A 26,997-nucleotide genomic window follows, 5' to 3' on the forward strand; every position below is an offset into this window, starting at 1 on the left:
AGCGCACATCAAAAAGAGCAATAATACCATAAGAATAAGCAAACAATAGGAAAATGGCAGGATGTCACATCTTTTACTCCTAGTACAAACTCTTCATAGGCCACATTATAAAGGGTAAAAAATCACAGTTTAATGAGATCTGACAATTAGCCAAGACATCTTGAAAAATATCCCAAGAATGAAACATAGCTGGATCCTCTATCATTAATGATGAACCCCACCCACTGATATTGTATCTTGAGATAGCAGCTTATGATAGTGCATTAGCTACATTAGTCCATTATGATGGTACATAATGCAATTTATAATGAAGCACCTGGATTTTAGGGTACAGGCCCAAATATTTTTGCTGACAGGGCTGTGCAATCAGAACATTCTAATTATTTGACTGGAACTTATATTCCCGTGAGAGTCTCTCCCCTATGGTTTCCTTAAAATAAACCTCCCTCTACACCAGTAGCCTGCATGGGCTAGTTGAAACTCTCATTTACCCCAGTCCCCTTATTCCAGAGAGAATGAGTCTGGGACATATGCTGGACTCCCACATCTCCAAAGGGCAACCCAGTTTAGTAGCTTTGTCTTAGAACAGCACATCTCACCAAACAAATAAACTAGAGTTCCCACCTCAACTGACACATTTGACAGGATCTGGCATATGCATGAGAGTAAACGATCTGATTCCTCAATTACAGATAAAGTGTTTTGAAATTTGTTCAGTTTTCCTTTTCCATGTCTTTTTCTATAGTGCTTGCTGACTTACATCAGGCTTTCAGTAAAACTTTTAAAAGATATTGTGCTATCAGCCCATATTGGCGTGAAACTATCAATACATTTCAGACGATGACTCTTACAGATGAATTTGGGAAGATGGGGAAAAGAATTTGAACAGATTTAATAAATTGTTTTCATGAATAGCAGCTGCTAAGTATTATGTCTGTACAACATGCCAGGCACTGTGTTAAATGCTTTACAGATATTCTTAAAAACAACCTTGATTACAAACCTATTAAGTAAAGACTGTTGTTATACCCCATTTACGGATGATGAAACTGAGGCCCAAGGTCACATAGTGCTGCTTAAAAGGGACATAATTAAAATAAGATACTCTTCTAAAACTTTTATTCTTAAATAGTTTGCTATTTATCTATCTTTTGACCATTTTGATTATAAAATCAAAAGATACAAGTGTGTTTTACACACTCCGTACAAAATCTCAGGGTGAAGTTAAATGGCTCTCAAATGTGTTCAGATATTGTTGGAGGACCTGAAAATCAGGCAGGATAACCAAGTGGTTATATAGTTAATTATATGTTGGATTCAGAATAGTTTTCTGAGCAGAAGAAAATATGTGTTCATGACAGTAAGTCTAACTCAGAGCAAAGACCCAGAGAAAGAGCAGCTACCACAGTGGTCAAGAGGAAACAGAATCTGGAATCTTGGTCCTTTAATAATCACAGTGCTATGCTCTCATATAGTCTGCTGCCCATAAGGACTTACAGGCAGGCATTCAGGGAAGCCAACCAAGTTTTAGGAACGTGTGGTAGGTAGATTCTGTTGTCAGCTTGGCCAGGTGAAGCTACCTAGTTCTATTGCTGTGGACATGAGCCAATGGTATGTGAATCTCATCTGTTGCTGATTACATCTGCAGTCAGCTAAGAGGTGTGCCTACTGTAATGAATGATGTTTGATTTAATTGGCTGGTGCTTAAATGAGAGAGTTCAATGTAGCACAGCCCAAGCAGCTCAGCTTCTTCATCTCAGCACTCGCAGCTCAGCTTTCTGCCTTTGGAGATGCAGAAAGAAAACACCCTGGGGAAGGTTTTTGGAACCCAGAGGCCTGGAGAGAAGGCCAGCAGAGATGACCCTGAGCCTTCCCACGTAAGAAAGAACTTCAGATGAAAGTTAGCTGCTTTTCCTCTGAAGAACTAATGAAATAAATCCCCTTTTATTAAAAGCCAATCCGTCTCTGGTGTGTTGCATTCCAGCAGCTAGCAAACTAGAACAGAAAGTGTGTAAGAGAAAGACTGAGAGTTGTGAAAGTTCATCCAGCAGAGCCCAGGGGTTAAGAGTGAGACCTCCTGGGCTCCAATTCTGGTTCTACCAATTCCAATGACAGCTCAAGTTCCTCATCCGCACAATGGGGAGGGTATTAGTAAGCCCCTCATGTGGCTGCTGTATGGGTTAAATAATACGTGAAAAGCACTAGAACAGGAAAGCCTTTAATTAAGTAGTCAAATATTAGTTCCTGTGATACATCACCATAAATCCACTTTCCCCCGAAGTTGGCAAGATCTGCCCTTACTCCTGTTCCACAGCAGAGCGTCCGTGCTCCGCAGGACCATGTTTGAGAAACATGCTCCAGTTCAACATGAATATGGCACAACCGAGCATTGCTCCCATGTGCCCTTGATGACGTCAGGGGTGTGGTCCTGGGGAAGGGAATATGGAGACAACAGAAATAATTCTTTTACTATTTATTTTTTATTTTATTAAAATAGCATAAATCACTGTTGTACATTTTTTTACCTAATAAAGTAAAAATCATGTTTCCCCGACTTTGAAAATGAAAAGAGAAGGCATGATTTCCTTTTCGGCTTCACCACATAAGTCAATAAAGTCAGGATTTGTGTTCAAGGAGATGGAAGATGTGATAATGATAATATTGACAGCTGACAGCGCAGGAGGTCACGGGAAGCGCATAACCAGAATCAGCTTATTCAGGGTTAAGAGACATATAGTACGAATATCAAGTATAGTATATGCAAAAAAATAAAAAATAAGATAATAAGATATTCCTGCCTTTCCACGTGTTTTCCTTGTGATGGGTGGGCCTGACTCCGAGCCTCCCCCACCCCGCTCCTCCTAGCACTCTCTCCCTCCAGCCCCACTCCCGGCCCCTCCCCCGCAAACAAACCTGGTGAGGGAGGGGTGTGCGCGCAGCACATGGAGGCGGAGGACAGAGTTCACCCTGTTAAAAATCATTAATCATCCTGAGGCCACCAGCCCTGCACACGTTTCCTCCTCAAAGCCCGTCCTGTGGGCGATCTGTCTCCTCACAGGTTTTGCGTTGCTGAGTTGTAAAGCGTTCCTGATGAATTATTGTTGGCACTCAGTCCAAAGACTTGAAGGCTCGCGTCCGTGCAAAGGAAAAGCAGACTCTCTCCTGTGCCTGTTGTCCGAGGGGCCAGCACAGGGCTTGCTTTGTGCACGCAAGCAGATGGTCTGGAGGTCTCATCCCTGCAGCCCAGACTCCAGGAAGGGCCCTAGACTGATTAGGTTTTATCATTGCACTGAGAAGTGGAGGGGCCTGAGGTCTGAGCACAGTCTGGGTCAGACTTTCCTCATAAGATACTTCGGAGGCAGGCAAGGGGAGCACTTACACTCCCATCTCACAGATGAGGAAACTGAGGCCAATGCTGTGGCCAAGGAGTCAGAATTGGAACTCAGAGCCCCAAACTGCGCCCCCCCCCCCTTCCCTTCCTCTACACTGCTTCCCCTGAGCTTCACAGAGTTGCGAGTGGGACCTTCCTGGCTCAAACCACCCGGACTCACCCTGAGACTTCTGTCTCAGCCTTCCTCTTTCCTCTCTACTGGGAAGGCTCGGCTCCCAGATGCTTTCTGCCTTCTGTCCACCAGGCCCAGTGTAAGGTCACCTGCTCAGAGAGGTCACCATGAACCCCAGGTCAAAAATAATCTGACCAGCCCACTTCACACCTTCCAGGACGAGTCCTTGTATATTCATCTGTTTTTTCGTTCACTGTCACTCCTTGTTACTCATCAGCTCTAACTCCTGCAGGCTGTAAGCTCCTGAATCTCAGCTGTAGTATCTGTCTCATTCCCCCTACACCCCAGCACCAAGAATAGGAACTGGTATGTGGCAGGTGCTGGAAAAATGTTCAGTGAAAGAAGGACAGGAAGGAAGGAAGGAAGGAAAGAGGGAAGGGTGAAGGGAAGGAGGGAAACACTGATCAATAATAATGCCTTACCTTCATATAAAGCTTTAAGTTTCCCTAAGCACTTTCACAAGTAATATTTTTCTCAGGTAGGAAGGAGAGGCATCATTATAACCATTTTTCAGTTAAGGAAACTGAGGTGTAGAGATATTAAGTGACTTCTCCTTCCTAGCTCTAAAGTTAGATCAGGGTTGTCCCTGCAAAGCAATTGCTATATAACCTTCAGAAGGTAATTTTTCCTTCTCTGAACCTCAGTCTCCCCATCTATAAAATGGGGGGCTATAAACTCAAAGATCTCTAAGATTCTTTGTAAAAGTAATATTCCAGGGCAGGGTTTCTCAAACTATACGTTCAGAACCCTAGTACCTGAGGAGATTGTAATAGGTGTTTTGTGGAACAGTTTGGGAAACACTGTTCTAGTGCTGGCTTTAAGGTCACTTCAAAACAGGAAGCATATCCCAATGTAAGTCCTAGTACAGAATAAGGAATGGAAATGAAGCTGAATTTATCAAACCACTTCTCTGTGCCAAATATGAACTCAGTATTTCCCATGTGTCATCTCATTTTACCCTTAAAAAGCAATATAAAATGTGTTCTTATTCTATCCATTTTACAGCTTGGAAGCTAAGGGAAATTGAGGAAACTCAGTGAAATTATTTGTATGGTAGAGGATGGTTGCTCAATTAAACAACCTCAAAGGGTCTTTGATAAGCTTTAAGGGACTGTCGAAAGCTATTTGATTTGCCGTCAACAATCAAGTGAACATTTGCTCATCGAAGTCTCTACAGGGAGTTTTTGCCTCATTTCCACCTTCTAAATCTCAAGCAAATGCATCTACCAGGCTGAAGCTAAATTTCATCGAGAACTCTAGCTGTAAGGGAGACCAAGCTTATAGTTCTTAGCTTTGTATCCACTGTAGTACATGAAGGCACAAAAAAAGGAGGGTGGTGCTGAGGCTGAGTGTCAATACCATGTTTATCATCTGCTCTATGATGAATGAGGCTACAGAGGCCACTTCCTCCTGGATTCTGGGGGACCAAGGAGATGTGAGCTGGAGAATTGTGGAGGAAGGGAATTAGTGAAGGGATGAATTTGCAGTGGGGATGGCAACTGGGACACAAAGCTACTGCCCAGTACTGCAGCCAAAGCAAAAGAGGGATGAGGGGAAAGATACAGAAATCAGAGTGGCGATGAGTGGAAGGAGGCTGCATAGATGGAGTCTAGCTCTGGCTCTGCCCAGTCTTGCCATGTGCTGAGGCATCTTCTCTTCACCTCTGAGGCACTTTTCTTATCACCTTTCTTTTTCCCTCTGGTTTTGAGGACCAAGTGGGTCACAGCACATGGAAGTGGAAGTGATTTGCTCACTGCTAGGGATGCAGAGATGATACAACATCATCTCACAGGCAACAAAGCCAAGTGGCCTCACCCATCCACCTTTTGAGGTCGCTCATTCAACCTGGAAATTTCTGTAGGTGGTAGAGTCATCTCAGTATGATGTCCATTCAGAGGGACAGGATTTGCTGGAGAAGCCAGTGACACGCCTAGGGATACCTCACCTCCTCCTTTTCTATAGGGTACAGATGTTTCAATATGTTTCTATCCAGCAGCCTGGGGGGAGACATTGAGTCTAATGAACAGGCTGGACCACACCTTAAACCTGAAAAGGAATAGCAGCCTCAGCTGCTTATCAGAGTGGGAACACAGGGGCAAGGGCCCTCCCTCTGGGTTGCATAAATACTCCAGCCTTCAGGCACCACAGACTGGTCTTTACTCTCCTACAAAAAGTGAGATGCCTGGAGCTGCCATCCAGCTATGCTGACCTGGGAAGTTGCCGCCCTGCCCCACCCCTCCACCCCCGGAGACCAGCCTCTATGGGATCTCTTCTCCTGTTATTTGGACACTTGGTGCTATGTGAGTAATTCCATGATAATTTATTAGAAGTTTCTGTTATGCCTGAGCCTGTGTTCCCATAATGTATCCTAACAGCTCACTCCATAGGATGTCAGGTGATTTTGATTTTATAGTGATTTCATTTCTTAGAGTGAATATATCTTGGTGTTGCAATCAAGAAAAAAATTAAAAAATAAAATGTTCCGCTGTAATCCATTTCTCTCTCTCTATCTCTCACCTCTCTCCCATGCACATGCACACACACACACACACAAACACATGGGTGCAAGTACTCTATCACAACATGATCTTGCATTTACAGTTTTATTTGTGGGATCATAGACTGTTTGAGCCAGAAAGCACCTGAGAGGAGTCCATGTAGCCAACCAACATCCAGCCACGTTCTAAGGACCTTAAGAATCCAAACAGATCCAACTAGGGCCCCAGAGCAGATAGGGTGGGTAACCAAGTCTTCTTCTCCTGCCCTAACCAGACCTTTCTGGCTTTCATCTGTTAAACTCTGGATTCCATTTTGAAAGAAAATTCCTCTGGAAAAAAAAAAAACTATATATAGGCATACAAGAACAAATAGGAAAACCGGTGAATTGAGCTCAAAGCTAGTTCACTTTTGTAATTTTTCAGATGGGGAAGCTGAGATTAAAAAAAAGAGAGATTAAAAAAAAAGCCCACACATAGCCCCACAGCAGCAGGAAAACAGGGTCTGCCACTGTCATTTCTGAGGCCCAATCTATTTTTTCCCCCAAGTCCTATTGTGAAAATCCCAGGCCGCCTTACCCAGACAGACGCGGCTCTCATCCAAGGGTCAGGTGGATATTGGTGTTGTTTGTTTGCACACTGTGTAACATTGTTTAAGTCCTGAAGCTCAGGGACATCCCCTGGCACGGTTCTCTGAACCGGAGCCCAGAGAAGAGTGTTTCAAAAGCGTTGGGGTCTCCCTACCCCAGGCGCTTCCAGGGGGCGGTGCGCGCGCCGTTACGCGTCACATCCCTCCGCAGTATTATAAACACAAGTCCACTGTATGTTTTTAAAACGTGAGAAGAAGCAGGATCCTGCCCGCATGTTTTGACATAGTCTGCAGGGACAGGGAATGGGGACTAGCGGATCTCGCCTCTACAAGATGTAATTGCTTCCCCCACCTGATGGTTAATCTCAGGCTGGCGGGGCTGTCGGACAGTTTCTGGACTTGAACCACCCACATCCGCGGGAGCAGAGCAAAGACGTGGGAACGAGACCCTGCAGCCTGGGGTTTGGCCACTCGCTCGCTCTGTGATTTGGGAGCCTCGATTTCCTCATCTGAAAAAAAAATGGCAGACTTGGCTTAGATCATGGGTTTCGTGCTGTCAAAGAGACTCTGCTTGGATCCGTTTTACAAAGTCAATGTCCTGATAAAAGTTAGGTTCAAAAAAGTTCCGACTAAAAAGAAGTTTGAGATCCACTGAACTAGATGTATCTGAGGCCCCTTTCGGCTCTGAGATAGTGTAATTCTAGGTTTTACCCCTCTTTAACTTGTTGAAATAAATTTCACTTCCACCCAAGAGAGATCAGAAAAAATCATCCTCAGTACTAAGAAAGCTAATTGAGGATCTCAGGATCTGTAAAGTTGAACTTTCCCACCCCACCCCCATTTGTTCTCATACCCACAGGGTTAGATGCTCCCTCCTATGCACCCCTTCACACCCCAAGTCTTGTACCAACCATACTCTAATACAATTATCGGTGTATATATCTGTTTCCTTCCCACTACCCTGCCTCCTACCTACTGTCCTCTGTAAACTCCATGAAACCAGGGACTATGTCTTATCCAGGATGAAATCCCAATACCCAGCACAGTGTCTGGGCACACAGGAGATGCTCAATAAATGGACAATGAATTGAGTTCCAAACAGTTGGCCTTAATTTCAAACTCAGCTGTCTAGAGCTAACCTTGAAATGTGTGCAATTTCAAGAAAAATAATCTGGGCCGGCATAGAGACAGTATTTATTCAATCAGCAAATAGATGTTGAACATCAACTGTAAGCCAAGTGCTACTCTAGGGCCTGGAGATACAGCAAAAAAGGAAAGATGTGGTGCCTGGAGGAAAGCTAGGAAAAGTGCTAGGGAGGCTTGGGAAATGAAGAATATGAAGGGCCCTTGTGCCCAGAGAAAACATATTTCTGCTGTCATGGATTGCAAAGTAACCAATGAGAATTAAAATATGATGGTCTCTGGGATGCAGTCATCAACATTGGTTTCCTTACTGAGACCGGAGCTTTCTAGAAAGGGGCACCAAAATACCAAATGGAGGTGAGTGGAAAGGTTATCACAGAGGAAGACAAAATAAAGGGGAAAGACTGCATTTCTTCTCAAGTTTCCTGTTCTTCTTCCTGTTTCACAAATTGTAGAGTATGGCAGGGATGGACTTTGACAGTCCTGGGTTTGAATTTGGCCACTGTTACTCGCCAGCTGTGTGACCATAAGCCAGTTGCCTTAATTACTCTGGGATTGCCTGGGGATAAACGCTGTTCTAGTTTGCTAGCTACTGGAATGCAACACACCAGAGACAGATTGGCTTTAATAAAAGGGGATTTATTTTGTTAGTTCTTCAGAAGAAAGGCAGCTTGAGGTTCTTTCTTATGTGGGAAGGCACAAAGCAATCTCTGCTAGCCTTCTCTCCAGGCCTCTGGGTTCCAACAACCTTCCCTGGGGTGATTTCTTTCTGTATCTCCAAAGGCCTGGACTGAGCTGCAAGTGCTGAGATGAGGAATGCCGAGCTGCTTGGGCTGTGCTACGTTGCGCTCTCTCATTTAAGCACCAGCTAATTAAGTCAAACACGATTCATTGCAGCAGGCATGCCTCCTAGCTGACTGCAGATGTAAATCAGCAACAGATGAGGTTCACGTACCATTGGCTCATGTCCACAGCAACAGAAATAGATGCCTTCACCTGGCCAAGTTGAGAACTGAATCTAACTACCACAAACACCATGCATTTTGTAGGCTGTTACCATTGAGTTGTCACCACTGACTTGTCAACTATTGAGTTGGAAGTGATTGGAGATAGCCAACAGAGGGCTGTAGGAGATACAGGGATACCCAGGTCTGGAGTTCTGGGGAGATGTGTGAACTAGAGAGAAGGATTTGGGGGTTAATTTGCATATGTTTGTTTCTTGAAGCCAATGGTTTGTGTGATGACATCCATGGAGAGGCTGTAGAGGGTGAGGAATGGAAGAGCAATAAGGAAAGAAGCAGCCCAGAAGCTAACACCTCTGAAAATGGATTTTCTCCTCTCTGCTCCTATGGGACCTTTCTCAGGCAGCTGTTATGGCTCCCATCAAACTGCCCAAGAAAGCTTCATGTTTTTATCTTTCTTCTCCTTGATACCATGAACTTTTTGAGGAGGGAAAGGTTTAAACCATCTTTGCATCCTTAGCATCTAACTCAGTGTTTGTTGAATAAATAAACAAACAAATGATGTCTAAAAGCCATGTCCTGTGAAAAATTGAAGGATCTTTACATGTTGTTTTGGAAAAGACATGACTCAGGGAACCCAGAGAGAGCTGACATATGGAAAAAGGCAGAACACTGTCATGTCAGTGTTGGAGGAAAATGATCTCATATCAACCTTCCAGCTGCCCAACAATGAAATGGGCCATCTAGTGAAGTCTTCAAGACTGAACATACAAGTACAGGATGGCATTCCACCAGGACTAATGCAACTAAGGTAATTAGTTGCAAGAGTCAGTGATTCTAATATGGTGCCAATTGTGGGTTGAATTGCATCCCCCAAGAAGATATGTTCAAGTTCCAACCCCGGTCCTGTGTGTGTGGCTCATTTGGAAATAAGGTCTTTGAAGGTGCTATTGAAGGTATTATTAGTCAAGATGAGGCCAAAATGAATTAGGGTGAGGCCTAATTCAAAATGGCTGGTGTCCTTATAAGAAGGGGGAAGTTGGACACAGAAAAGAATGTCAGATGGCGACAAGAAAGAAGAGCACGTGGAGAAGGAGACAGATGCAGCTACAAGCCAAGGAACACCAAGGATTGACAGAAAACTCCAGAAGCTAGAAGAGAAGAAGTGTTCTCCCCTACAGGTTTCAGTGGAACATGGTCCTGGTGACACCTTGATTTCAGACTTCTAGCCACCAAAACTATGAGATAATAAATTTCTGTTGTTTAAAGCCATCCAGCTTGTAGTACTTTGTTATGACATCTCTAGGAAACTAAGGCAGTGCCTCAACCAGCTCCCTCTGTGCCTAGTGATTTCAGAAGTGAAGAATGGAACCCATTATTAGCAAAGGAAGAAGAGAGCACTGCAGGCTGTGGACCTTATTCTATGGGTTTTCAGGAAGGCCGGCTGACCAACCTCCCTTTCCACATTCTTATTCCTGAATATCTGACCCCTGCTTGAATTTTCCAGCCTTCTCTTCCAACAAACCTCATCCCATAGGCACAGTTCTACTTACTCATCTGTACCATCCCAGCCCTGATTCCTTTGGTGGAAAGTCCTTTGAGAGTAAGGACAAGGTCTTATTTACTCATCAAGCAACTGTGTTGCAATGGATAAAAGGAAGGGCTGTAGTCAGAGACTGCCTTCACTCCCTAGTATTGCCATGAGGGTTAAAGTGTTAATACATGTACGGTGCTTACAAATGTTCTGGCATGGAGTAAGTTCTCAAAAGAAGCTAGTTACTATTATAATTATATAATAATATTATTATATTAGTTGCTCTTGCACCCAGCACAGAACCTATCAATAAATGTTGTCGAATAAAAAGGTGACTAAATTAGCCAAATATTAATGTGGCCATCAACCAACAAATCAACAAATATTTATTCATCTCTATGATGCATCCAATACAGCACTGCATACTGAAGAAGACAGAGTGGGGAAGAAAACACACAGTTCTTATTTTGAAGAATTTTGCAATATGGTGATAAAGACAAATATCATTAGATTTTTAATTAATAATTTTAAAAAATAACAAAATCTAACATAGCTTTATAAAATAATACACATTAAGCCCATACCATAAGTCAGGGGCTGCTGGATGCTTTCACAGGTTACCTTATTTGAGCATGTTCTAAATTGTGAGGCACCTCCATTGAATGCACGAAATTCCTACGGGTTTCTGCAAAAGGTGGAGGATTTGGCTTTCTTTAAAGTGTCCTTAATTTTCTTAGTATTTTACAAGTTGTCCTAAAATATTCAAACAATTCAAATGTACAAAGGGCAAGCTGAGGAGATAGGGAAAGGGGAACTAAACCCTGCCCTTATAATGCACATAGGACTTGAACTCTTCGGCAATATTGGTTCATTTAAGCTATTAGGTAGATGTTTTTTCCTGGGAGAATCTACAGTCAGTCTCCATTTTCTGTAGAATGAGGATCCACAAAGATGCTTTCCTGGCATATGCGGGAAATGTCAGGGGTCTGGCTTTCTCACCTACCCAGCACCAAACAGCCGTTCATGCAGAAAGGATCCTCAGCAGACCCAGCTGGTCATGGAATTACGTGCGAATTCACAATCAATGTCTTCACCAAAGAAAACATAAGCACCATTGATTACCTTCTAATAACCATTTTATGACACATTTTATATTTATGAAAGGGCACTAGGAGAGGGCTGTTATTATTCCTCTAATGCAAAGCAGATGGGCTTGACAGAGGTAAATGGGACTTTCTGGGTGTGGCCCTGAAAGTTTGTGTTTTCCCGGAAGGTTTTGAGCTAAGGCCAAACCAGACCCAGAAGTTCCCATCCACCCCTGTCTCAACACATGACTTTCATTAACAAAATTGCATTGCTCTTTTCTTCAGAAAGTGGTACCATTAGTATAATAAAAACATGTCCATTATGAATCAATTGCCACCTACGTAGTGGTGAGGAGGGCTCAACAGTGAGAAAGCAGAGACTGGAGAGAACAAAGAAAGGCTGATACTGTAGATGGAGGTCACTGTCATGGGGCCTCCTTCCCAGGCCTGGGGCTGGAAGGAATGAGATGGATCTAACTTATAGCTCTAGCATGATCACCCTGGGCTCAGCCTCTATGGATGGAACTTGGCCCTCAGAGAGCTTCTGTTCCCATCAGCAAATCAGTCCAACCACTGCATATATCCTTATCCATGGAGAGCAGTACAAATAGTCATCAGCTGCCGTCCCTCCAAACCTACTCTCTGGGTTCATCTTGGAGCCCCTCTCTTTGCTCCTGACTTTGCTTTCTTGCTCTCTCTTAATAAAGGCCCATCTCTGGCCCTATCACTTTTGCCTCCAGTTTCCTGCCTCATGTTCACATTTTTAAAATTTAATTTGGGTTTCTTGGCTTGGAAACATCATGGTATGTATGGCTCATGGGTTATGCCCCTGCTGGTGTGCTCAGGTTGACCAAATTTGGGCCTGACAAATATCCAGTACTCCTGTGCCCCACTCCCCAGGTCAGGTCAGCCCTGCTCATGGACCCTTGTCATTTCTACTCTCTTCTGCCCCTTCAAAACAGCAGAGGATCATCCTCTGAGCATGTTTGTTTCTGGTAGAAATTTTCTTTCTGATTCCAAGATAAAACAAACAAACAAACAAACAAACAAAAACTTCTGTATAACCTAAGATGTGCTCATCATGGTGGAAGTGCTTTACCCTATACCCGTGATTCTCAAGTTTTGGGGTACATGCAAATTAGCAGAGGAGCATATATAAAAGTGAATTCCTGAGCTGTATCCTCAGAAATTCTAATTCTGTAGGTCCATGACAGGGCCAGGAATCTGCATTTCTTACCATAGGTGATTCTACACTCAACAACACCTTATGCCTCTGTATGATGTGCTACCTTTCTCAAGCATTTTTTTTTCATCCATTTGTCCTTTGGTTCTTCTGATTTCTGTATCATTAAGGATTCTGTAGTAATCTGGAGCTGTTATGTACCCCAGAAATGCCATGTTCTTTTAATCCATTCTTGTGGGTGCAGACCTATTGTGGGTGGGACTTTTTGGTTAGATTATTTCAATTGAGATGTGACCCACCCAATTCAAGGTGGGTCTTAATCCTTTACTGGAACCCTTTATGAGAGGATAAAAGGCAGAAACAGCAAGAGAGAGAGTTCACAAGGAGAATAAAACACCCAGAGAAGCAAGCAAGGACCCACAGAAACTGAAAGAACTGAAACTTGAAAGCAATGAAACCCAGGAGAGAAGGATCAACAGATGCTGGCAGTGAGCCTTCACATGTAACAGAGTGAAACTGGATGCCATCAGCCTTTCTTCAGTGAAGGAATCACCCTCTTGATGCCATAATTTGGACATTTTCATGGCTTAGAACTATATATTTGTAAACTAATAAATCGCCATTGTAAAAGACAACCCATTTCTGGTATTTTTCATTCTAGAAGCTTTAGCAAACAGGAATAGGTTCTATTAAGTTCATTTTCCAAATAAGGAAACAAAGGCTCTAACTGATGGTGTGAATTCCCAAGTGTTGGTGCTGGAATCCTAACACAGATCCCTACCTCCAGCCTGGTTCTGTCCCTTGAACACCATACTTACATATCTGCAGGCCCACTCAACACCTCTGCTTAGAATAGCTAATAAGCCTGTGATAGTTGAATCACTTCCCCCAGAAATGTTATGTTCTTAATCTTATTCCATGTTCCTGTGGGTATGAACCTACTGCAAATAGTATCTTTGAACACATTAAGCTGAATAAGGGTATGGACTCATTTGTGAATATGACCTCTCAAGGTCCTAGATAGGTGTAGCCAACTGAATCAGAGTACACTTTAATATGTATTACTGGAAGCCTTATAAGAGGAATGCAGAAATCACAGAAACCAGAAAGGAGAAGATATTTTCTATGTGACTGGATGCAGAGACACAAGCCAAGGAACCCCAAGTATTCCTGGCAGCCAGTGCCAGAACACAGCAGATTCCAGGAGAGACCAGCCTTGTGGATATCTTGATTTCTGAATACTTCCAGCCGCAAAACCGTGAGCCAGTAAATTCCTATCGTTTAAGCCAAACCACTGTGTGTCACAGCACCCTGGCAAACAAAGACTAAGTATCACACTTTTTCTTTTACCCACTTCATTTCTAAGGGCTGGGGTTGGGAAGGTGTTTTTTGACTATTTCTAAATATTAATTGCATTTCAAATTTTTAAATTTACGATGTTCAGTCAAATGGCCATATATTGAAACTTGGCTACTGTGTTATAAATGTATCAATCTGGGTTACTCAGAGAAATTACCCCTCATTTTTTCTTCATTCTTTTGTAATTCTTTTTTTAATTTATTTTTTATTACCAAACCAAAACATACAAACATGAACATTCTTAACATACAAACATTCCATGTATTGTGTACAATCATTGGCTCACAATATCATCACATAGTAGTATATTCATAGTTTGTGTACAATCATTGGCTCACAATATCATCACATAGTAGTATATTCATAACTATGATCATTTTTAGAACATTTGCATCACTCCAGAAAAAGAAATAAAAAGAAAAAACTCATACATACCATACCTCTTACCCCTCCTTCTCACTGACCACTAGTATTTCAATCTACTCAATATATTTTAACATTTGTTCCCCCATCATTTATTTATTTTTAATCCATATTTTTTACTCATCTGTCAATATCATAGAAAAAAGAAGCATCAGACACAAGATTTTCACAATCACATGGTCACATTGTGAAAGCTATATCATTATACAGTCATCTTCAAGAAACATGGCTACTGGAACACAGCTCTACAGTTTCAGGCACTTCCCTCTAGCCTCTCTAATACACCTTAAACAAAAAAGGGGATACCTGTAATATATGTAAGAATAACCTCCAGGATAAACTCTTGACTGTTTGAAATCCCTCAGCCACTGACACTTTATTCTGTCTCATTTCTTTCTTCCCCCTTTCAGTTGAGGTTTTCTCAATCCCTTGATGCTTAGTCCCAGCTCATTCTAGGATTTCTGTCCCACATTGCCAGGGAGGTTTATACCCCTGGAAGTCATGTCCCATGTGTGTGTGTGGGGGGGGGCGAGGGGGTCAGTGAGTTTGCTTATGTATTGGCTGAGAGAGAGAAGCCACATCTGAGCAGCAAAAGAGGTTCTCTGGGGGTGACTCTTAGGCCTAGTTTTAAGTAAGCTCAGTCTATCCTTTGCAGGGATAAGTTTCACATGAACAAACCTCAAGATTGAGGGCTCAGCCTATTGATTTCATTGCCCCCATTGCTTGTGAGAATATCAGGCCTTCTCCAAATGGGGATGTTGAATTTTCCCCTTTTTTTCTTGTCATTCCCCCAAGGGGACTTTGCAAATACTTTTTTATTCACTGTGCAAATCACTCTGGGATGTATCAGGGCATCACTGTGGACAAACCTACAAAATCTCATGCCTTTTTCAAGGTTCCATGTACTTATGGTGTTCAAATAAACTGTCCATATAAGCTATATTAGGAAATGCACTGGTTAAAATATAAATTTTGTACCCAAAAAAAAACATTTTTGCTTTAGTCTCACACATAAGTTAAAGTTTTAAAATAAAAATTATCTATTTTCAACCCCCTGCAATATTGACATTCCTTTGTTCTTCCTCAAGCCAAAATATTTTTTAATTTGTACATTTAGTCACTATCAATGTATACTCTAGGCATTCCTAGATTATACCATCTCAGTCTTTATCATCTATCTTTCCTTCTGGTTTCATTTGTGCCCCCAGCCCTGCTCCCTCTATCATTCTCACATTCAGCCTCATTCAGCGTACTAACATTGTTGTGCTACAATTAGGTAGTATTGTGCTATCCATTTCTGAATTATTACAATCAGTCCTATTGCATAATCTGTATTCCTCTGCTATAATTACCCAAAATCTACCCTATTTCTATTGCCTGATGGCCTCTGTTCTTAACTGAAATTCTTCAATTTCATTCATTAATGTTAGTTCATATCAGTGAGACCATACAGTATTTGTCCTTATGTTTCTGGCTAATCTCACTCAGCATAATGTCCTCAAGCTTCATCCATGCTGTTACATGCTTCATGACTTTATTCTGTTTTACAGCTGTGAAATATTCCATCGAAGGTATATACTACAGCTTGTTTAGCCACTCATTTGTTAATGGACATTTGGGTTGTTTCCATGTCTTACAATTGTAAATCATGCTGCTATAAAATTGGTGGGCAAATGTCCATTTGTGTTCTTGCCCTCATATCCTCTGAATAGATATCTAGCAATGGTATTGCCAGATCATATGGAAATTCTATATTTAGCTTCCTGAGGAACCGCCAAACTGCCTTCCACAGTGGTTGTACCATTTTACATACCCACCAACAGTGGATAAGTATGTCTCTTTCTCCACATCCTCTCCAGCACTTGTTGTTTTCTGTTTTATTGATAATGGCCATTCTGGTGGATGTGAGATGATATCTCATTGTGGTTTTGATTTGCATTTCCCTAATAGCCAGGGAAGTTGAGCATCTATTCATGTCCCTTTTAGCCATTTGTATTTCCTCTTCTGAGAAGTTTCTGTTCATGTCTTTTGCCCATTTTGTAATTGGGTTGTTTGTCTTTTTGTTGTTGAGTTGCACAATCTCTTTATATATTCTGGATATTAGACCCTTATCTGATATATTGTTTCCAAATATTGTCTCCCATTGTATAAGATGTCTTTTTACTTTCTTGAAAAAGTTCTTTCAGCACAAAAATGTTTAATTTGGGGCAAGCAACAGTGGCTCAGTGGCAGAGTTCTCATTTGCTGTGCCAGAGACCCAAGTGTGATTTCTGGTGTCTGCCCATGCAAAAAAACAAAGTGCTTAATTTTGAGGAGTTCCCATTTATTTATTTATTTATTTAATGCTCATTCTCTGGGTGTAAGATCTAGGAAACCATCTCCTGTTAGAAGTTTTATAAGATATTTCCCTATATTTTCTTCTAAAAGTTTTATGGTCTTATATCTAATGTTTAGGTCTTTGATCCATTTTGAGTTAATTTTTATATAGGGTGTGAGATATGGATCCTTTTTCATTCTTATACATGTGGATATCCAGTTCTCCAAGCACCATTTATTGAAGAGACTGTTCTGTCCCAGGTGAGTTGGCTTCACTGCCTTATCAAAGATCAATTGTCCATAGATGAAGGGGTCAATATCTGAACACTCTATTCAATTCCATTGGTCAGTATATTTATCTTCATGCCAGTACCATGCTGCTTTGACCACTATAGCTTTGTAATATGCCTTAAAGTCAGGTAGTGTGAGACCTCTGACTTCATTTTTCTTTCTTAGGATATTTTTAGCTATTCTGGGCACCCTGCCCTTCTAGATATATTTGATTATTGGGATTTTTATTTCTGTAAAGTAAGTTTTGGGGATTTTAATTGGTATTGCATTGAATCTACAAATCAATTTAGGTAGAATTGACATCTTAACTTTATTTAGCCTTCCAATCCATGAACACACATGCCCTTCCATTTATTTAGGTCTTCTGTGATTTCTTTTAGCAATTTCTTGTAGTTTTCTTTGTATAGGGCTTTTATATCCTTAGTTAAATTTATTCCAAAATATTTTATTCTTTTGGTTGCAATTGTAAATGAGATTTTTTTCTTGATTTCCCCCTCAGATTGTTCGTTACCACTGTATAGAAACACTACAGATTTCTGAGTGTTGACCTGGTAACCTGCCACTTTGCTGTACTCATTTATTAGCTCTAGCAGTTTTGCTGTGGATTTTGGGGGATTTTCGACATACTGTATCATATCATCTGCAAACAGTGAGAGATTTACTTCTTCCTTTCCAATTTTGATGCCTTGTATTTCTTTTTCTTGTCTAATTGCTCTGACTAGAACTTCCAACACACTGTTGACTAATAATGGTGATAGTGGACATCCTTGTCTTTTTCCTGATCATAGGGGGAAATTTTTCAGTTTTTCCTTATTGAGGATGATGCTAGCTGTGGAGTTTTCATATATTCCCTTTATCATGTTGAGGAAGTTTCCTTCTATTCCTATCCTTTGACATCTTTTCAAGAATACAGGATGTTGAATTTTATCAAATGCCTTTTCTGCATCAATGGAGATGATCATGTGGTTTTTCTGCTTTGATTTGTTGACATGGTGTATTACATTAATTGATTTTCTTATGTTGAACCATCCTTGCATAACTGGGATGAATCCTCCTTGGTCATGGTGTATAATTATTTTAATGTGCTGCCGGATTCAATTTGCAGGAATTTTGTTGAGGATTTTGCATCTATATTCATTAGAGAGATTGGTCTGTAATTTCCTTTTCTTGTAGTAACTTTGTCTGTCTTTGATATGAGGGTGATGTTGGTGTCATAGAATGTTAGGTAGCCTTCCCTCATCTTCAATTTTTTTGAAGAGTTTGAGCAGGATTGGTACTAATTCTTTCTGGAATGTTTGGTAGAATTCACATGTGAAGCCATCTGGTCTTGGACTTCTCTTTTTTTGGGATCTTGTTAATGACTAATTCAATTTCTTTACTTGTGATTGGTTTGTTGAGGTTGTCTATTTCCTCTCAAGTCAATGTCATTTGTTCATGCCTTTCTAGGAAGTTGTCCATTTCATCTATGTTGTCTAATTTATTAGCATAAAGTTGTTCATAGTATCCTCTCATTGCCTCCTTTATTTCTGTGGGGTCAGTGGTTATGACTCCTCTTCCATTTCTGACTTTATTTATTTGCATCTCTCTCTTCTTCTTTTTGTCAACCTTGCTCAGGGTCCATCAATATTGATTTTCTCATAGAACCAACTTCTCATTTTGGTGATTTTCTTGATTGTTTTCATGTTCTCAATTTCATTTATTTTTGCTCTAATCTTCATTATTTCTTTCCTTTTGCTTGCTTTAGGGTTAGTTTGCTGTTCTTTCTCTAGTTCTTCCAAGTGAACAGTTCATTCCTCGATTTTTGTGCTTTCTTTTTTTTTTTTTTTTTTGATATAGGTATTGAGGCCAATAAATTTCCCTCTTAGCACTGCCTTTGCTGCAGCCCATAAATCTTGATATGCTGTGTGTTCATTTTCATTTACCTTGAGATATTTACTTATTTCTCTTGTAATTTCTTCCTTGACCCACTGGTTGTTTAAGAGTGTGTTTCTGAGTGAATAAAAAAGTATTGCAAAATCCCCTTGGTGGAATGATGAGAAAGAGAGAAAATTCAACTTCCCCATTTGAAGGTCTGATATTCTCACAAGCAGTGGGGACAATAAAATCAATTGGCCAAGTCCTCAATCTTGGGTTTGTTCCTATGAAACTTATCCCCACAAAGGATAGGCTAAGCCTACTTAAAATTAGGACTAGGAGTCACCCCCAGAAAACTTATTTTGTGGCTCAGATGTGGCCACTCTCTGTCAACCAACATGGCAAGCAAACTCACTGCCCTCCCACTCTCTACATGGGACATGACTCCCAAGGGTGTTAACCTCCCTGGCAACATGGAACAGAAATCCTAGAATGAGCTGGGACTCAGCATCAAGAGATTGAGAAAAACTTCTTGACTGAAAGGGGGAAGAGAGAAATGAGACAAAATAAAGTGTCAGTGGCTGAGAGATTTCAAATAGAGTCAAGAGGTTATCTTGGAGATTATTCTTGTGCATTATATAGATAACCTCTTTTTAGTTTAAGGTGTATAGAGAGGCTAGAGGGAAGTATCTGAAACAGTAGAGTTGTTTTCCAGTAGCCATGTTCTTTAAGTTGATTGTTTACTGATAAAGCTTTCACAAAGTGACTATGTGATTGTGAAAACCTTGTTCTGATGCTCCTTTTATCTATGGTATGGACAGATGAGTAAAAAATTATGGATGAAAAATAAATAAATAATAAGGGGGACAAATGTTCAAATCAATTGGGTAGAGGGATATACTAGTGGTTAATGAGAAGGAGGAGTAAGGGATATGGTATGTATGAGTTTTTTTTCTTTTTATTTCTTTTTCCAGAGTGATGAAAATGTTCTGAGAAATGATCACAGAGATGAATATAAAAACTATGTGATGATATTGTGAGCCATTGATTGCCCACAAGTACGGAACAGTCATACATTTAGAATATTTGTGTTGTAGGTTGATTGGTTTTATTAATAAAAATTTAATTTAAAAAAGTGTGTTGTTGACCTTCCACATATTTGTGAATTTTCTGGCCCTGTGCCTATTATTGAGTTCCAACTTCATTCCTTTATGATCTGAGAAAGTGTATTGTATGATTTCAATCTTTTTAAATTGATTGAGACTTGCTTTGTGACCCAGCATATGGTCTATCCATAAGCACTTGAGAAAAAGGTGTATCCTGCTGTTGTGGGGTGTAATGGTCATAAATATCTGTTAAATCTAGTTCAATTATTGCATTATTCAAATTCTCTGTTTCTTTATTGATCCTCTCTCTAGATGTTCTGTCGATTGATGAGAGTAGGGAATTGAAGTCTCCAACTGTTATGTAGATGTGTCTATTTCTCTTTTCAGTGTTTTTAATGTTTGCCTTATGTATTTTGGAGCACTCTGGCTCAGTGTATAAATATTTATGATTGTTATGTCTTCTTCTTGAATTGTTCCTTTTATTAATACATAGGGTCCTTCTTTGTCTCTTTTAATTGTTTTACATTTGAAATTTAATTTGTTGGATACTAGTATAGCTACTTCTACTGTTTTCTGATTGTTGTTTGCATAAAATATCTTTTCCCAACTTTCACTTTCAACCTATGGTTATCCATGGCTCTAAAATGCATCTCCTGTGGACAGCATATAGATGGGTCCTGTTTTTTAATCCATTCTGCCAATCTATGTTTTTTGATTGGGGAGTTTAATCCATTAACATTTAGTGTTATTACTGTAAGGACAGTACTTCCTTCTATCATTTTGTCTTTTGGATTTTATATGTCATATCTAATTTTTCTTCTTTTTACCTTTACTAATATTCTTCATTTCTACACTCTTCTTCATACCTCTCTCTGCTGTCTTTTCCTATCTGTCTCTAGAGCTCCCTTTAGTATTTCTTGCAGAACCAGTCTCTTGGTCACAAATTCTCTCAGTGATATTTTTGTCTAAAAACATTATAATTTCCCCCTCATTTCTGAAGGACAATTTTATTGGATATGGGATTCTTGGTTGGCAGTTTTTGTCTTTTAGTAATTTAAATATACCACTGTCTTCTTGCCTCCATGGTTTTTGCTGAGAAATCTATGCATAGTCTTATTGGGCTTCCCTTGTATGTGATGGATTGCTTTTCTCTTGCTGCTTTTAAAATTCTCTCTTTCTCTTTGACATCTGACATTCTAAATAGTAAGTGTCCTGTAATACATCTACTTGGATCTATTCTGTTTGGGGTATGCTGCACTTTTTGGATCTGCAATTTTAAGTCTTTCATAAGAGTTGGAAATTTTTCAGTGATAATTTCCTCCATTAGTTTTTCTCCTCCTTTTCCCTTCTCTTCTCCTTCTGGGACACCCACCACACATATATTCGTGGACTTCATGTTGTAATTCAATTCCCTGAGTCCCTGCTCATATTTTTCCATTCTTTTCCCTATATTTTCTTTTGCTTGTTGGATTTCAGATGTCCCATCCTCCAGTTCACTAATCCTATCTTCTGCCTCTTGAAATCTAACATTATAGGTTTCCATTGTTTTTTTCATCTCTTCTTCTGTGCTTTCATTCCCATAAGTTCTGTGATTTGTTTTTTCAGACTTTCAATCTCTTCTTTTTTGTTCATCCCTTTGCCTTCTTTATATCCTCCCTCAAGTTGTTGATTTGATTTTTGATGAGATTTTCCATGTCTGTTTGAACATACCGAATTAATTGTTTCAACTCTTGTATATCATTTGAATTGTTGGTTTCTTCCTTTCCCTGTGCCATATCTTCAATTTTCCTAGTATGATTCATTATTTTTTACTGAAATCTAGACATTTAATTTCCTTAATTAGTAATTCTAGAAATTGTTTTCACTTTTTTACCTAGGAATTTCTTACTGTATGACTTTTTTTTCTATCTGTTCTTTGACATTCAGTTCAGCTTATTCTAGACCTCTAGCTTAGGTTTCATTTAACAGATCAGAATTTTTCAGTTCTTGTTTTCTTGTTTCTTGCTCTGTCTGTATGGTGCCTTTTTTTCTCATCAGGAGGGTCTATTTAGGTATTATAGACCCAAGTCAGATTTTCCCAGACAAGACTGGCCTCCTCTCAGGAGGAAAGAGTCACCTGCATCAGTTTTCCCTGACAGTGAGACCCAGCAGGTTGAGAGACTTTCCTTTGAAGCCTCTAGACTGTGCTTTTCCTGTGCTGCCCAGTATGTGGTGTTTATCTGCCTACAGGCCCCACCAGCATAAAGTTATGTGGTGCCTTTAACTTCAGCAGACTCTCCCTGCTGGGAGCGTGGTTGAGACAGAAGAGATGTTGTAGGCTGGCTTTAATTGCTTCAATTTTCTAGACCCTGGGGTCTGAATTCCTTGAGGGCGGGAATCCACCTGAGCTTGGCCCCACCCCTCTTTTGGGGAAGGCACAGCCTCCATGGAATTAATTCCTTTCACTTGACCAGGCTCTTGTCTCTCAGATGAGCTTAATTCCACTCTTGCCTGGGGCAGTTGGAGATGAGAAGCCTTTCAGTTGTATCCAAAGAGCAGTCAAGCAGTAGAAACACAGCAACAAAAAGAAAAGAAAAAAAATATTTTTCAGAGCAGGGCATCCCTTGCTATGGTTTGCCAATCAAGAACTTAAATTGGTATGTTGCTCTATGTATCTCCAGGTCCTATGTCCTATGTCCCCTTCCTTTCCTTCAGGGCCCAGACCTTTCCAGTTATTTTGTGCTGTCTGATCCAAAAAAGGAACTCTGTTTTTTGTTTGTTTGTTTTTTTTACTTTTTCCATCAGCTCTGCCCCCTCTGCGCCGGGGCAAAACCAGCAACCTCTGCTTTTACTCGAGGTTCAGCTGTGCTGGGGGTCTATTTTTAGTAGTCAGAATTTGTTAATTAATTCCACAATTGGGCTTGGTTGAGCCCAGCCCCTTGCTGTTAGTAAAGGCTCTTTCCTTTCCCCTTGGGAACCAGCCTGTGGGGAGGGGCACCAGCCTCTGCAACTTGGGGGTCTCACAGTTCTGGGTGGGATCATAGCTGGTCCAACTTGTCCAGACTAGGTACATTGTGTGTCTGGTCACTGATGTGACCCCAGTAGTTGTTCTGTACTGTTCCTGGCTATTTACTAGCTGCTCTGGAGGACAAACCAAATTCCATACCTCACTAAGCCACCATCTTGGACCAGGAACCCTCTTTTTTATTTTCTACTCCATTTATTTTAATGTTTGTTCCCCCTATTATTTATTTATTTTTAATGCATATGTTTTACTCATCTGTCCATCCCATAGATAAAAGGAATATCAGACACAAAGTCTTCACAATCACACAGTCAGACTGTGAAAGCTATATCATTATGCAGTCATCTTCAAGAAACATGACTACTGAAACACAGCTCTACAGTTTCAGACACTTCCCTCTAGCCTCTCTAATACACCTTAAACTAAAAATGGGATATCTATATAATGAGTAAGAATAACCTTCAGGATAACCTCTCGACTGAAATTTCTTAGCCACTGACACTTTATTTTGTCTAGTTTCTTTCTTCCCCCTTTTAGTCAAGAAGGTTTTCTCAATCCCTTGATGCTGCATCCCAGCTCATTCTAGGATTTCTGTCCCACGTTGCCAGGGAGATTTACACCCCTGGGAGTCATGATGTCTTATGTAGAGAAGGGGAGGGTGGTGAAAACTCGTCATGTTCTCTGAGAGAGAGATAGACCACATCTGAGCAACAAAAGAGGTTCTCTGGGGGTGGCTCTCGGGTCTAATTTTAAGTAGGCTCAGTCTGTCCTTTGTGAGGATAAGTTTCACATGAATAAACACTCCTTGCTTAAGGGCGAGGGCACATCCTTGCCTAAAGCCATTTTCACTGTCTCTGCCCTATGTCTGCAATGCTTTTCCTCCTGTAGGTCATTTTCTTACCTCCTACAGGTCTTTACTCATTGTCTCAGTGAGGCCTTCCTAATCCACTCTATATAAAATAACTGTTCCCAAACACAACTCATAAAACAGACACATTATACAGACACACTCACACAAACACACACATGCACATACACATACAAAGACATAAATACACACACACAAGCACATACTCATATAACATCCTCACATATAACCAAAAACACATACATGTTCCCACAAATATGTGCATGCACACACAGATGCACTAACACAGTGCACACCCACATTTACATAAGCACAGGCGCACACACTCACTACCCATACCTGTTCCCTGATTTATTTTCTTATATTTTCTTTTCTTATCTTCTTTTCTTCTTATTTTTTATATTTTCTTATTACTTGTCTTCTGTTTAGCTATTAGTTTCATTTTTGATCTCTCTTCCCACTCCAGGCCGTCAGCTCCATGAAGACAAGAATTTCAATTGTGCTGTTCAACACTGTCTCCCCAGTGCCAAGAACAATGCCTAGCAGGCGACAGGTGCTCAATAAATACCTTTTGAGTGAATGAACTAAAGAATAACCCAGGCCCAAAAGGATAGATACCCATTCAGCATCTTCTCTCCCTTTGTCTGTCTGCCACTTCCACATGAGCAGTGTCCTTCCCACCCAACCCCTCACCTGAGCAGATACTCAGAAAAGGATGTTGTTTTAGTTTGCAAGCTGCCAGAATGCAATATACCAGAAACAGAATGGCTTTTATAAAGGTAATTCATTAAGTTGCAAGTTAGTTTCAAAAACCTGCAGGGCAAAGTCCATTAGATTTCAAAGTCTGAGAGGTTTTACGGCCACACTTGGCATGAATCCTGATTCTACCCATTTGCCCTCTAGTCACATGTATGGTCAACTTCTTAACTTATCCCCTTGCCTGTAAGATGGTAAAATGTTGGTTGTGAGCATTAAGGAAGGAAATATTTATAAGGACCTAGCACCCAGCAGGCACCCAGTGGTAACTTAATAAATCCTGATGCCTTCCTTTAAGAATATCATCTAATTAGAGAGAGAAAACTAACACACAATAAATAATTTAAGAAAAACACAAGACAGGGCTTGGTTCAGGACTATACAACGTGGTATTTGCCAAAAGACCTTTTTGGAGAAAAGCCTCAATCTAGAAGAGTTCTTGGAGGACATGGGGCCTCCCGGGGCCTCAGAGGATGAGAATTTGGAAAGTCTGAGAATGGAAAGGGTATTGTCCTGGGCCAAACCAGAAATAGGATATTGATTAAAAGGACCATTTGGGGAATTGACTGTTTTGTTTATTTACATCTGCTCCAAATCACAAAGGATCTGAAAAGAAATATCAGGACCAGAAAGGCCACATTTTGAAGTGGAAGTCAAAACTAAGAATGAGAAATGGAATTAAAATAGGCAAGTCATGAGGCAACAGTATAGTTATTTAGGGCCACAGATTTTGCCCTGACATACCTGACAACCAAAAGAGAAATGAAACCAAAGATTATTCTGGTATTCTTTCCTTCAGAGAGATAAAACACACCTACATTCTTCAGAAAATGGAATATTTTTCCTACCATTACGCTCTAAAGAAATCTCTTGTTGGAGTTATTTCATAGAAAGTTTTGTGCTCAAGGAGATTATTTGTCTATAATATAGTCTGTACGGCTATTACTTAGAAAGTCCTTTTATGAAAAAAGAAGTGTCACTCAAAATCCAGCAGGGCATAGGAGATAGGATGATAGAGCCTCAAACACATCTTTTTGATGTTTGGGCTTCAAAAAGCCCTGAGTGGATGATCTTAAGTACTCTCATTTCTACCAGGTGTTTTCTCATCAGTAGCCTCCCACTGCTCTTCCCAGAAAGTCAAACTCCTTCTTATGGTCCTGATCTGACTCCCGCCCACCTCCCAGGCCCTTTCCCATTCACTCAGTACCACCTTGTTCCAGCCACATTTGCCTTCAGGAAAGATGCCAGTCATTCTCCCATCTCCAAGTCCTTGCACCTGCTCCTTCTGCAGAGCTGGTTCTATCCCCATCTTTTCATGTGGCTGCCTCATCCTCATTCTTCAGATTCAACTTACAGTCAGCACCTTGCATGAGTTAGCCCTAACCTCTTCTAAAGTTGGCCTCTTCTGTAGTTCTCTAGCTCATCTCTAATGTCTTTCCTTCATAGTCCCAATCCAATCTGCACTTATCCTCTCTATTATTTTACTTGGTTCAGTGTCTCCCAAACCAGAATGCAGGAGGGCTGGGATCTTGTCTAGCTTTTCCTCCCTCGTACCCTAAAGCCCAGCACAGAGACTGACATATAGTAGATGTTTATTATATATCTATTGAACAAATGTTCTCTGGTGAGAGCCTGGTGGGCAGGTTTATTGCTGTTGAATCCTGGATTGTAAGATTCTACCAGTCAAGAAGACATCCTTCTGGGAAATCAAAGAACTGCAAACATTTACTCCAAGGGGAGCTAGCCAACCTCAGCACAAAGATAGATCGCAGATGGGTCTGCAGACAAGGTCAGATTTCTCTCAAGCACTAGTCCTGAGTAGAGCCAAGATTTTTCTTTGCTGCAGTCTTTGGTGGGGTGGAGGGGGAGAGCAGGGGCAACACATAGAAGAACAGTGGGATTCTTTTTTTCTATCTCTTCCAATCCAGTCTCAAAATAAAAGTTGCCCCAGCATGATGAAAACAAACCTCCAATCCAAAGCACCAAAGAGCACTACATGGTACTATGAAATAAAAAAGAGACAGTGTCTGAACATGGAGAAAAAAAGAAAAAGAAACATCTCACTTATCCTTTTTCTGGAAGACCAAGCTGGTACCAGTACCCACTGGCATTAACATGCAGCTGAGGGCAGCAGGCCCTCTTGGAGTGAAGCCTCTACCCTATAGCCCGCAGAGGGAGCATTAACCAGGGGAGAGGCCACCCACCACCATGGGTATTCCAGGCTGAACTGAAGGCTTATTATCACTCCCAGCCCTCTCTGCTCCCTTTGGTTTCCTCTTACTTTCCCACACTCATCTATGACTCCAAACAGGCTACCTGGCACCCATGCCCAAATTCCTATTCTCCAGTCTATCCTTCTCTACAGCCACTGGGAGCTATGACCCAGAAAATTCTCCAAGCAAAGACCAGAGTGCTATGGACAGAGACTTCATTCCTGCAAGTCTCTTCATTCCTCACAAGTTGTGA

The 26,997-nt window shown here is 40.9% G+C and overlaps 1 protein-coding gene across 5 annotated transcripts in view; it reads right to left on the reverse strand.

Annotated features, from left to right (window-relative positions):
- The window catches only part of RAB28 (RAB28, member RAS oncogene family), a 267,344-nt gene that overhangs the window by 86,712 nt on the left and 153,635 nt on the right, over nucleotides 1-26,997 (reverse strand). For 2 of the 5 annotated variants that reach the window (XR_013165722.1, XM_077136413.1), the window contains one exon: nucleotides 10,733-11,374. The exons of the other annotated variants lie outside the window; for them this stretch is intronic. Coding sequence is in view for 1 of the 2 variants with exons in the window: in XM_077136413.1 (XP_076992528.1) it covers nucleotides 11,368-11,374 (7 nt within the window). In the remaining variant the exon portion in view is untranslated. Of the gene's footprint in view, nucleotides 1-10,732; nucleotides 11,375-26,997 lie in introns of those variants that run through there. 5 annotated transcript variants of the gene reach the window in all.

Source organism: Tamandua tetradactyla, chromosome 19 (assembly GCF_023851605.1).
Source record: "Tamandua tetradactyla isolate mTamTet1 chromosome 19, mTamTet1.pri, whole genome shotgun sequence".
NCBI lineage: Eukaryota > Metazoa > Chordata > Mammalia > Pilosa > Myrmecophagidae > Tamandua > Tamandua tetradactyla.